General features: G+C 46.1%; 1 protein-coding gene across 1 annotated transcript in view; it reads right to left on the bottom strand.

Annotated features, from left to right (window-relative positions):
- Nucleotides 1–1,934: 1,934 nt before the first annotated feature.
- LOC122932350 (nuclear fragile X mental retardation-interacting protein 2-like) overlaps nucleotides 1,935–13,136 on the bottom strand; it is a 42,927-nt gene continuing 31,725 nt past the window's right edge. Inside the window, exons 3-4 of the mRNA XM_044286715.1 lie at nucleotides 6,319–6,351; nucleotides 1,935–3,280 (exon numbers count right to left, since the gene is read on the bottom strand). Coding sequence (XP_044142650.1) covers nucleotides 3,228–3,280; nucleotides 6,319–6,351 — 86 coding nt within the window. The 3' untranslated portion in view covers nucleotides 1,935–3,227. The remainder of the gene's footprint in view (nucleotides 3,281–6,318; nucleotides 6,352–13,136) is intronic.

The raw sequence follows: 13,136 nt of genomic DNA, 5'->3' as shown, positions 1-13,136 counted from the left end.
TCTCATGCGCGTGCAAAACGCATTAAAATGCTTTGCACTCATGTGGAAAAATCGTGCATTTTCCCTCGACGCACCCGCTTCCTATCTGGCCCTCACACGCGCCGCCCGTGTGAAAGAGGCCTAAGAGATCTATTAGGGTGAATAGGATGCCGACACTGTCCCTGCTGAGCTGTGCCTCATGCACAGTACAGCACAGAGCTTACCATGGAAGGCTTCAGAAGCGTTCACTGCGTGGGCTCCAATCGGAAGGCAGAAGAAACTGCATCCCTCTATCTTACCTCACTGATGCCACAATCAGTGTTGAATGCGGCATCTGAGGGGGTTAAATGACGAGGTTCCCCTGTCATTGAGACACATACGGAGCAGGCTCAACTCAGCAGTCGACTCCATACACAGGCGGGCACATAATAGTGTACATGTATGGCATTATGTTAAGGGGTTAAAACTAAATTTTTTCAGCAATGGGGGCACATATTAACATGGGACCAACACAGATGCCTTCAGCTGCAAAGCGCACATGTCAGGCTACTTTCACACTAGCGTTCGATCGGATCCGTTCTGAACGGATCCGCTCATATTAATGCAGACGGTGGCTCCGTTCAGAACGGATCCGTTTGCATTACCATGAACAAAAAAAAAAAAAAAAAAAAAAAAAAAAAAAATTTTTTTTTTTTGTTGTTGTTCATGATAGTGCAAACGGATCCGTTTTGACTTTACATTGAAAGTCAATGGGGGACGGATCCGTTTGAAAATTGAGCCATACTGTGTCAACTTCAAACGGATCCGTCCCCATTGACTTACATTGTAAGTCTGGACGGATCCGTTTGCCTCCGCACAGCCAGGCGGACACCCGAACGGTGCCAGACTGATGCATTCTGAGCGGATCCGTATCCACTCAGAATGCATTAGGGCTGGACGGATCCGTTCGGTGCCGCTTGTGAGAGCCTTCAAACGGAACTCACAAGCGGAGCCCCGAACGCAAGTGTGAAAGTAGCCTCACAGGTCAGCCAGTGTCATAGGGACAAATTTTGCTAACAGATGCCCTTTAAACCCAACACGCCTGGCCCTTCTCTTCCCCAGGACATCTGCTGATGGTCAGCGAGTTGGGATGACATACATCCAATGTGTATGGCCAGCTTAATATAAAGTCTCACTTCACATCTAAATGACATTTTAGGGAACCTAAACTGTTGGCTCTTGGTTTTCTGGTAATGCATCCACAGAAGAAATAACCATACAGCATAAAAAACAAAAAAAACACAACACTGTGGAGGAATCCACATTAACAAACCATATGGTTATCAACTATGTAGCATTTTGTGCATATTTCCTGCAGTAAAATAAATAATTCCAAGCGATAATGAGTTGATATGTACTATTCAAACTCATCTACAAAAATAATAATAATCTGCCGACAAGACATTATCCAAGCAGTCTTTCTACTGAAATGTTTTTGATCATATACATAAGCTCAGTCTGCTCGTTGACCTTGACAGCAACAAATGGTTAAATGAGGTCTAGACCTGGGATGAGATGGAGGGGACGTCTAGCAACTTAGAGATTAACCCCTCCAAACAATGGAGGGGCCCGCAACATAAAAACAAGATAAAACAGGATATTCTAAATATATATATGTATAGCACCATTTGAGTCTGAATAGCATTTGCTTTGTGGCAGAGGCACTCTCAGCTACAGCCTGAAGCCCAACGGGGTGTGCTCTGCATGAGTGATATAAGGGAGAAAGCAAACGAGCATGGAGGACATTGCTTGAAGACAAAGCGACAGTGAGCAACTGAGGAGTGGCACTCCCAACATGTGCATATTGTGCAACATATCCCCCCACTAGCACCCAATGCATTGCAGGCCACTCGCTTAAATAGAAAGGGTCAATACCTTTATTGCTAAAGTCCTGCTTCCAGTAATGTCCTTCATACAGAAAAGGGCACACAAAATAAAAAAAATAAAAAATATATATGTAATCAGACCCAGTCAGAGTCATGGAGGTTTTCAGCATGATGTTCATGTGCGATTGGGTTGATACTCCATTCAACACAAGTAGGGGAAAAGCAGAGAACCAAAAAAAGGACAGCTATTAGCGACACACAGGGAGATGATGCAGCCAGGGTCTCGAACAGCCTTGCGCATCTTGCTCCCCTTTCATACAATGACATCAAACAGGGAACAGATTTGCCTCTTTCTATATAGATATTTTTTAAATATATTAAATGCCTAAATAGATTAATTTCTTTTGCGTTTTACTATTTTTTTTTATAGTTTTTCTTTTTGTCCTTTGTTCTTTCATTAATAGTCTCTAAATGGGACGCATACTCCAATGGTCAAAATTAAGAAACCTGTTTGTCCGAATTTTTCCAGAATTGAAAAAAGTGCATCTGTCTCCAGTTCCAAAAAAAAAGTGAAATATTAAGACAGCCTGCGTTATTTTTTTTGTTTTTTTCTGTGTGTGTGTGTGTCTTTCCTTTGTAAGTCCCAAAAGAAAACAGAAAAAAAGCCATAATAATAATAATAATAATAAAAAAAAAAAAAGTATAAACTGTTATTTCTTAAAAATGTGTTCATTGTTTCAGCCGGGATGAGTGTTGTATGCAGAAGCCATGTGAAACACTAAAAATACAAGGGAGAGGGGGTAAGACTGGGACGGGCTGGGCAATCCCAAAAATAATACAATGTGCTCTCTCGTGGTTGGCAATGTAAGTACACAAGCACGTCTCTTCGTCACGTAGCAGGGTCGTGCCTCCGAGGATTCTGTACTCAATTTACTCAAGCACTTTAGTCTTATGTAATGATGACAAAAGGAGGGGGGGAAAAAATTGGGAATTTAAACAAAAAAATTAAAATAAAAAAGTACCAGTAATTAAACTTTCTTTTCCTGGGAAAGGTTAGGTCCTGACTGGATCAACATGGTTTCCATAATATTTTCATTTTTAAATTTGTTTAAATAACTATATATTTGTATATATTTATAGATAGAATTTTCTATACATAGTTATCTAAACAAAATATATATATATATACGTATATGTATATTTATATAATTATATATCAGAGGATTTGATTCTGTTATGTTCTTGTTTTCTCCTCCGTTTCTTGCACGGTTTTCTATTTTTTTTCTTCTTTTTTCAAAGGCGCATGACAGCCAGACAATGTCTCTCATGCACTGATGAAATGACTTCGGAAAGGAAAAAGCCAGCAGTCCTCTGGCAGCAATCTCAGAGATCAGGGCGGTCCATGGCTTCATTGTAAGAGATTATCCTACTGGGATCTGAAAAACAAAGTACAAGGCAAAAAGTTTTAAAAAGGTGAAGTTATAGTTCTGATGTCAATGGGGAAAAAAAAGTTACTAAAGGGGTGGTCTCACTCCAGAAATTGGCATTTATTATGTAGATAAAGTTACTACACAGCACTTACTAATGCACTGCGATTGTCCATATTGCCTCCTTTGCTGGCTCGATATTTTTCCATCACATTATACACTGCTTGTATCCAGGGGTTACGACCACCCTCCAATCCAGCAGCGGTGGTCGTGCTTGCACAATAAGAAAAAGCGCCGGCCTCTCTGGTGTCCAGGTCCGTGGAAGTGCGCACAGGTACCAACGCACTGCAGCGGCGGCCATAACCCCTGGATACAGTGTATAATGTGATGGAAGCTTTGTATTAGCCACATGATAAATGCCCTTTGCTGAAGTGAGACAACCCCTTTAATAGAATGACTATGTGAAGGCACACGGGCCATTGTACCAGTGATAGCAGGACGTTCTGCAGCGCAGTAGGACAGTCTAGTTGTCCCATCCACAATACATGGATCCAGGGCAGCAACTACTGATGAACACATTGCGACTAGGTGCACCGAAATGAAAATTCTGGTCCGAAACCGAAAATTCAGGATGCCCTTGACCGAAACTGCCTTTTTGCCCAAATACTTTTTTTTAATGATATTTATAACAGTGCCATCCAATGACCCCCACCCACCCCATAACAGTGCCATCCACAGACCCCCACCCACCCCCCACATTGCCGCTCCAGTACAGACTAGTTATAAAATGTGTACAATTAATAAGGATTCTATTCATGAGGCCCCCTCTGCAGTAGAACATTCAATATAGCCACATCCTACTCACAGGGCTGTTATCTTAATGCTGGCCGGCCGGGCAGACGAGCGGCAGCGTCACGACTGACGTCATGTGCCCGGCCTACTTTCTGAATGAAGGAGGCGGCGCAGGCATGTGACGTCAGTCGTGACGCTGCCGCTCGTCTGCCCGGCCGGCCAGCATTAAGATAACAGCCCTGTGAGTAGGATGTGGCTATATTGAATGTTCTACTGCAGAGGGGGCCTCATGAATAGAATCCTTATTAATTGTACACATTTTATAACTACTGGAGCTGGGGGCCGGAGCACAGTGAACGCACCGGCCCCCAGCTCCTCCTCCCAGTCCCTCCCCGCTGATACATCGCAGCCTGCGATGCTGGAGCATGGCAGGCTGCGATGTCAAAAGGTGGCGGAACGCCGTTCCGGTGCGTTCCGCCAGAAAAAAAGCCCTGTATATAACCAACCATATTTTCTGCCGATATGTACCAATATCGGCCGAAATGGATTAGGCCCATTTTCGGCCGCCGGAATTTCGGTGCACCCCTAATTGCGACCAGTCACCCACTTGGATATGTCATACAAGTCTGACCTACATAAGACAAATGCAGGCAGATACATTGATCTTTAAACTCGTACTTCAGCCTCCATTGCCATTTACGTAACAGATGCATAAAGTGAACTGGGGTTGAGGTGAATTTTCGGTGACTGGGTCATCTCTAGCACTGATGCAGCAATGTTAAGAAACGGGCACATTGCATAATGGCACCAGACAATGCCATGCAATGATAACTAATGATTGTGATATATTGTCCTGCGGAGAAGTAGAAGCTCAATACACTGTGTAGTTGCTGCCGCCCTGAAGCTCCTATTCATTTGAATGGGATCTTAGATGCATAACCATGGCACAGGCAGTACATAGTGTAGGGAGCAGTCTACTTCCAGCACCGTACACTAGACAGTTTTTGGTGCCACAGTTGCCCAAAACAGCTGCCAGGTGTCAAACCAGAAGATAGATCATCAATACCTGTAGCCTGGAGAATCCCTTCAAAATCCACACTGAATGTTAAAATAACCGGGTGGATTTCTTCAAATTCACATTGCTGGTACTACCCGCCACATTTATGTCTGGACCACATGCAGCAGCCGGCAGGCTGGGAAGATGTGGACGTGACCCAAAATCATGCATACATGCAAGCAGCAGCTGTTTTCTATAGAATGCAAAAAAATGATGGGCAATTGTTTGCTGACTGTTTATATTGATGACCAATCATCAGGATAAGTCATGTAGGCGGGGGTCCGACTCCCGGCACCCCCACCGATCAGCTGTTGGAAGAGGCTGCAGTGTTCATACGAGTGCTCGCTTTCATAACGGCAGCGATGAGTAGTGTAATTACAACCATGGCGCCCCCATTCACTTCAATGGGACGGCTCCTTTCTATCCACTTAAACAGGAAGGAGCCGTCCCATCCTCTGGCTCCCCACTCCTTCTCTTCCTTTGCTGGGCCTTGTTGCTGTAAACACCCAGTATGACGTTGCCTGCAGACAATCACCGGCTGCGGCAATGACCGGATCCCCTTGTGTCATGTGACCATCTGTCATGACCTAGGGGGAGCCAGTCAACAGCGCGGCCAGCGATTGTCTGCAAGCAGCGAGGGAGCCCAGGAGAGTATCTGGGGCTGGGGGAAGGAGGAGGAGAGGGGAGCCAAAGTAGGGATGCAGGTTCCCTTAAAGGGGTTGCCTCACTTTAGAGGAAGTTAATACAAGACATGCCACTTACTAATGTTCTGTAATCACCCATATTGCTTCCTTTGCTGGCTGGATTCATTTTTCCATCACATTATACAATGCTCGGTATCCACGATTCCACAACCCCTTTTAAATATGCTTGTGCGCTACCCAACCAGACATTGGTGCTCCCTCCCAAAACCAGTGCAGATATGAAACGGAGGTGGTGACCATAAGAACTACTTTCTATGGCTGCTTATACTATAAAAAGTAGTTCCAGTCTATTTAACCATAACGGAAAGCTAACAACTCTGAACAGCAGGGGGCGCCGTGTGGCCCTCCAAACAACGGCCGTCTTTTAGAAACTAGTTCTGCGAGAAGGCTACGACCAAGTTAATAATTACAAGAACATAAAAACACACAGATAAGGCATTCTGTTTAACCAGGGTAAGCAAATGTAAGCCCTTCACCTTTATGGCCAAACTTACCTTGTTTTTGCAAGTTCAAAATAGATTCCATTTCTGTTAATAAAGAGGAAAGAGAGAAGACGTTAAGATCATGGAGAATAAAGAGGGTAAAAAAAATTTAATTGTCTGACCACGCAGAAAACTCTCATACAGTACTGTGTCCCAGAGAAGCTTGCTGGTGGGAGGTTCACGTGTGGATACCGTGGGTGAAAAGGTCTGACATGTATATCTTGCATACATTACAGTTGAAGGAGTCATGCATCTTTCTCTCTGCTCACCAAGGACAGCGCCGTACATTGTATAGTGGCTGTGCTTGGTATTGCTTTCGGTACCCTATCTATGCTGACGACACCCAACTATACACTTCATCCCCCCGACATCAGCCCTGCTTTACTCCAAAACACCAGTTTTTCTCTGTTCCTCATATTCAATCCCTTACACGCTCTTGTCGTCTGCACCTCAAGAATATCGCCAGAATCTGCCCTTATCTTACAGTGGAAACGGCAAAAACTCTTGTTGTTGCGTTGATTCATTCTCGTCTTGACTACTGCAACGCACTACTAATCGGTCTCCCCTCACTAAACTCTCCCCCCTTCAGTCTGTTCTAAATGCTGCAGCCAGGCTCATCTATCCATCCACCCGCTACACTGATGCTACTAGTCTGTGCCGTCACTTCACTGGTTGCCCATCCACCACAGAATACAGTTCAAACTTCTCGCCCTCACCCACAAAGCTCTCCACAGTGCTGCACCTCCATACATCTCCATCTACCACCCTACTCGTGCTCTCCGTTCTGTTAGCGACCTAAGACTAATAACCTCCATAATTCGTACCTCTCACTCCCATCTTCAAGACTTTTCTCGAGCTGCACCTACTCTCTGGAATACTCTGCCCCGGAATACTAGGTCAATCTACAACTTCTCCACCTTCAAACATGCTTAAAAAAAAACACATCTTTTCAGGCTTAGGCTGATCAAGCTACCTAAAATAACTTCTCCCCGACTGAACCTTTCCCCCACCAACTCCTCTGGCCTAAACTCGATCCTCTAGCAGTCCTAAACACGAAGCCGATCGGCTGGCACCACTCCCGTCAGTTCAATAATGGCTCAAATCCTACTTATCACAATCAACTACCTTATGTGTCACCCCCAATTCCTCATAGATTGTAAGCTCTGGGGAGCAGGGCCCTGACTCCTAGCGTTTCAGTTGCATATTAGCCAGTTACTTTTGTTTCGTACATGAACCCTATGAATTTGTAAAGCGCTGCAGAATATGGTGGCGCTATATAAATTTAATGATATATTATTATTCAATGGGGTTGAGCTGCGCCTAGGCTACGTGACTGATGAATGTAGGGTTGTTGCGGGTATCGAAATTTCGATACTTTTGTCCCGGTATCGATACGATACCGGGATTTCCATTTTTTCGATACTGGGCTGCGCTTCTGTGCAGTCTAGTATCTCTGAACATGAGTGCGCTGCTGTCAGCGCGCTCATGTTCCCTTAGCAGCACAGAGGAGAAGGAAGCAGTGTCTACCCCCCCCCCCCCCCCCCCGTGCTGCCGCTGCCACCAATGAACGGGGAGAGGGGCGAAGGAGGGGCGGGCGCACTGCGCCACCAATGATACGACTTTTCCTACACAGAGCGATGCCCCAGCACTTACCATTAGTCCTAGGCGCCTCTCCGTTCGCCTGCAGTGCCCCATTACTGTCTCCTCTCCTGCTCCACATGCTGATTACTATCGGAGCGATGGGGAGGAGACATCAGCTTCACTAGTGGGCGTTCCATCTCCCTGCGCTGCGATTGGACAGCTCTACAGCCAGGGAGAAGGAACGCCCACTAGAGAAGCTGATCGGAGCCCCAGCTGCGTAATCGTGGGGCGCAGATCGGTTACCATGGCAGCCAGGACGCTACTGAAGCCCTGGCTGCCATGGTAACATCCCTGATGCTGTGTGCACAGAGCAGCAGAGACAGTGTGAAGTCCTATTCACCCACCAAAATATTAAGTATGAATCACCCCCTTGTCCCAATTTCACATATAAAATGTATAAATAATAAACATATTACATATCGCCACGTCAGAAAATTTAAAATATTATTAAAATATAAAAATAAAAATAAATCTATGCGGTGAACACCGGAACAGAAAAAATAAATAAAAACTGCGCGATTCGACATTTTTTCAAATGCGGAATGCACGTGGCTTTTTTGGTTTATTTTTTTCGCGTGGTATCGTATATCGCAATACATTTTCATGGTATCGAAACAGAATCAAAAATTTGGTACCGCAACAACTCTAGATGAACGAGAGGTCACATGGCCTAGACTAGGCTGACACACTACTGCGAGCCCCGGTACCTTCTCAAACAGCTGATCGGCAGGCGTCCCACCGATCAGAGGATAGGTCATTAGTATAAATGTCTTGGAAAAGCCCTTCAAGCAACTATTAACCTGGGCAATTTTTGGGCCAGTTCATATAAACGCTTGTGCCTGGTAAGTGGCCCCTAGAATCGTGCCACCAATCAGCTGATAAACACGCAAACACTTGTTTTTCGGCAGATTTCATTCAGAAAGACAGAGGCACGACTCTCAGGAGCACACCCATCTGTATAATCAGGAATGTCGATAATCAGAGATGGGGGAGGAACGACTCAGATGGCATACACATTGCATCGGCCTGGACAACAAACGAGTGCCGATCCATGCGTTTATCGTCTGTTCTCATCCTGCCCAAACATCAGGCCATATTCAGTCTGCAAGATACGCTTCGTGTGACAGAAGTATTTCCAGGACTCAACATTGCATAATTATGATTTAAAATCCTGTTTGTTCCTGCCTGACTGCAGCTATACTGAACTGTACTCACATAATGCTGTCAGTAAAATTCAGTACAGCCGCACTTGGGCAGGAACACGCAGCGCTATAAATCATTATAATGCCGTGAGTTGGTGTCACAAGAGCAACACACAGAGCATATTTCACTGACTGAATATACTCGTGTGTGAACCTGGGCTAGTAGGGGCCTAATAAGCAATTAAAGGTTTTAGGCTACATTCACACACAGCAGTTTAATAGCAGAAACTTTGGCAACCGAAAATCAGTTCTGTGCATCTGAATGGGGTTGTTCCTGCAGCATAAGCATGGATTTCTGCAACTTCACCCTTAGGGATTATGCATACGGCCATAAAGTGTTTTGTAGTCCGCAAAACATGGATCACGGCTGAGTTCAAGGCACATTATATTTTTTTGCTTCTGTAAAAACGTTCCATTCTTGTCTGCAAAATAGGAAAGAATAGGACATGTTCTATTTTTTTTTTTGTGGAGCCGTGGAACAGACGTGTGGATAGCACATGCTGTGATGTCCGCATCTTTTGCAGCCCCACTGAGATGAATGGGTCCGCACACCATCCGCAAAATACACAGTTTGGATCCGGACCGAAACTACGGCCGTGTGCATGAGCCCTTCAGTTTCACCCCATCTTAAAGAGTAACTACTACTCAAATAGGCATTCAAAGTCCCGGGGGCCATTGTGTCAAAATCATTACCTTAGTACAGAGCTGACTTGGGGGCCGCAGGGAATGCTGCACAGGCCGGAGCACAGCTCGCTGCCTCTGCTTCCCTCAAGCCTGGCGGCTACATTCTGGCACAGCACACCGGTACCCTGTGAAGGTGTGCTATGCCAGGATTTAGCAGAGCGGAGTCCTCCCCGAGCCTGCTCCTCAAGGCGCTCTATAGCGCATTGGTACAGGCTTAGCAATATGCTAGAGCAGGGATGCTCAACCTGCGGCCCTCCAGCTGTTGCAAAACTACAACTCCCAACATGCCTGGACAGCCTACAGATATTGGAGCATGCTGGGAGTTGTAGCTTTGCAACAGCTGGAGGGCCGCAGGTTGGGCATCCCTGTGCTATAGAGATCCTTGGGGTGAGCAGAGTGGGCGCCTACAGGTGCAGAATCCTGGCATCGCTTACCTTCACAGGGTACCCATGTGCTGTGCCAGAATTTAGCCAAAACTTGGCATACCACACCTTTACGTGTCCATCTGAACTCAGAAAATGGGCAGACTGCATTTCATGGTGGCAGGTTCTGGGTTTAGTGAAGAATGGTCTATTGCACCAATTCTGAGTTCTCCGTTATCTTCTAGTAGTCTAGTCCCAAGCTTATCAAGACATGTGCAGGAAACCCCTCTCTTCACGGGCATATCTTTGGTGCAGGTGATCAGAACTGCTGCAGGTGACAGGAGCGGTCGGCGAGAAGACAAGTCATCTCAGAATAGCGGAAAGAGAGCAATTCCTTCCTGCTTATGAGGGCAGCATGAAGTAGTGATTTTAGGGTTGGGACACCTACACTCACCTAAAGAATTATTAGGAACACCTGTTCTATTTCTCATTAATGCGATTATCTAGTCAACCAATCACATGGCAGTGGCTTCGATGCATGTAGGGTTGTGGTCCTGGTCAAGACAATCTCCTGAACTCCAAACTGAATGTCAGAATGGGAAAGAAAGGTGATTTAAGCAATTTTGAGCGTGGCATTGTTGTTGGTGCCAGACGGGCCGGTCTGAGTATTTCACAATCTGCTCAGTTACTGGGATTTTCACGCACAACCATTTCTAGGGTTTACAAAGAATGGTGTGAAAAGGGAAAAACATCCAGTATGCGGCAGTCCTGTGGGCGAAAATGCCTTGTTGATGCTAGAGGTCAGAGGAGAATGAGCCGACTGATTCAAGCTGATAGAAGAGCAACGTTGACTGAAATAACCACTCGTTACAACCGAGGTATGCAGCAAAGCATTTGTGAAGCCACAACACGCACATCCTTGAGGTGGATGGGCTACAACAGCAGAAGTCCCCACCGGGTACCACTCATCTCCACTACAAATAGGAAAAAGAGGCTACAATTAGCACAAGCTCACCAAAATTGGACTGTTGAAGACTGGAAAAATGTTGCCTGGTCTGATGAGTCTCGATTTCTGTTGAGACATTCGGTAGAGTCTGAATTTGGCGTAAACAGAATGAGAACATGTATCCATCATGCCTTGTTACCACTGCGCAGGCTGGTGGTGTAATGGTGTGGGGGATGTTTTCTGGGCACACTTTAGGCGCCTTAGAGCCAATTGGCCATCGTTTAAATGCCACGGGCTACCTGAGCATTGTTTCTGACCATGTCCATCCCTTCATGACCACCATGTACCCATCCTCTGATGGCTACTTCCAGCAGGATAATGCACCATGTCACAAAGCTCGAATCATTTCAAATTGGTTTCTTGAACATGACAATGAGTTCACTGGACTAAAATGGCCCCACAGTCACCAGATCTCAACCCAATAGAGCATCTTTGGGATGTGGTGGAACGGGAGCTTCGTGCCCTGGATGTGCATCCCTCAAATCTCCATCAACTGCAAGATGCTATCCTATCAATAGGGGCCAACATTTCTAAAGAATGCTATCAGCACCTTGTTGAATCAATGCCACTTAGAATTAAGGCAGTTCTGAAGGCAAAAGGGGGTCCAACACTGTATTAGTATGGTGTTCCTAATAATTCTTTAGGTGAGTGTATGTGTGAAGAGGTTTTGGTTTAGTAGAACTTGGTTTATTCATTAGTGTTCTGAGCTGCGGGTTCCCTCTGCCCTCCCATTGCTGACCGCTTTCTGCCGACACAATAATAGGGAAAAGGCTGTCAATCAGCAGATTCCACAGATCATGAATACATTGGACTCCTAGTTCATGGTGCTCGCTTCCTGCCACAACTGACAAGTTCTAAAAAACTAACAACTTCACAGTCTGTAAAGACTTCATTACATTAGAGGACTGGGTTATGAGAAAACCTGCAACTCTGCGGCCTGTACTCCCATGAGGCTAGGCCGCTCCGGCAGAGAATTCACCGCATCTGGCACTGCCGGATGCAGACGGGACGTCTGCCAGACCCCATTATGCTGCTGTTTGTGCCCGGCCGATTCCCGGCATTGTCTGCCGGAATTGTGAAACTAGCCTAAAGCTTCTCTTGTAGTATGACTTTCCGACATTAAGGCTACACGACGTGTCAAACTACACTGCAACATATGTCGCACGACAATTTTTTATAACGGTAGTCTATCCATCTTGGATGGATTTTTTGTTACTGTCACGTCGCAGCATGTTGCAATGCGACACCATAGACAATCATTATAAAAATTATCGCAGGACACATGTCGTCGTGTAGCCCTAGCCTAAGGCTTATTGCACACAAACGTGTGCGCTCCGTGGCCATATTACAGACCGCATCTGCGGATCCGCAATACACGGGCACCGTTCCATGTAGGGCTGCAACGATTAATCGATGTAATCGATTATATTCGATAACTGGATTCGTTGTCGACGAATCCAGTTATCGAATAATCGCCGATTCGTTGCTATGCGGGCGGGCGGTCCCTGCATCTTTATTTTACCTTTTTACAATGACGCTCCTGTAACAGCCAGGCAGAGCGGACGGCGGCGTAACGTCACTCACTCACTCACGTGACACGCCTGCTCCGCCTCCTTCATTCATGAGGTGGGCGGAGCAGGTGCGTCACGTGAGTGACGTTACGCCGCCGTCCGCTCTGCCTGGCTGTTACAGGAGCGTCATTGTAAAAAGGTAAAATAAAGATGCAGACGTGATTAGTCCGACTTATAAGCATCGGGGCCGGGGCTGTTATGGGGAGGGGGGGTCTGTGTATGGCACTGCTATGGGGAGGGGGATCTGTGCACTGTTATGAGGAAAGGGATCTGTGCACTGTTATGCCCATAACAGCGCCGCCCACAGATCCCCCTCTCCATTACAGCGCCGCCCACAGATCCCCCTCTCCATTACAGCGCCGCC

Source organism: Bufo gargarizans, chromosome 3 (genome assembly GCF_014858855.1).
Source record: "Bufo gargarizans isolate SCDJY-AF-19 chromosome 3, ASM1485885v1, whole genome shotgun sequence".
NCBI lineage: Eukaryota > Metazoa > Chordata > Amphibia > Anura > Bufonidae > Bufo > Bufo gargarizans.
Note: the sequence above shows the minus strand (reverse complement) of the source record. Positions and strands in the feature narration are given on the sequence as shown.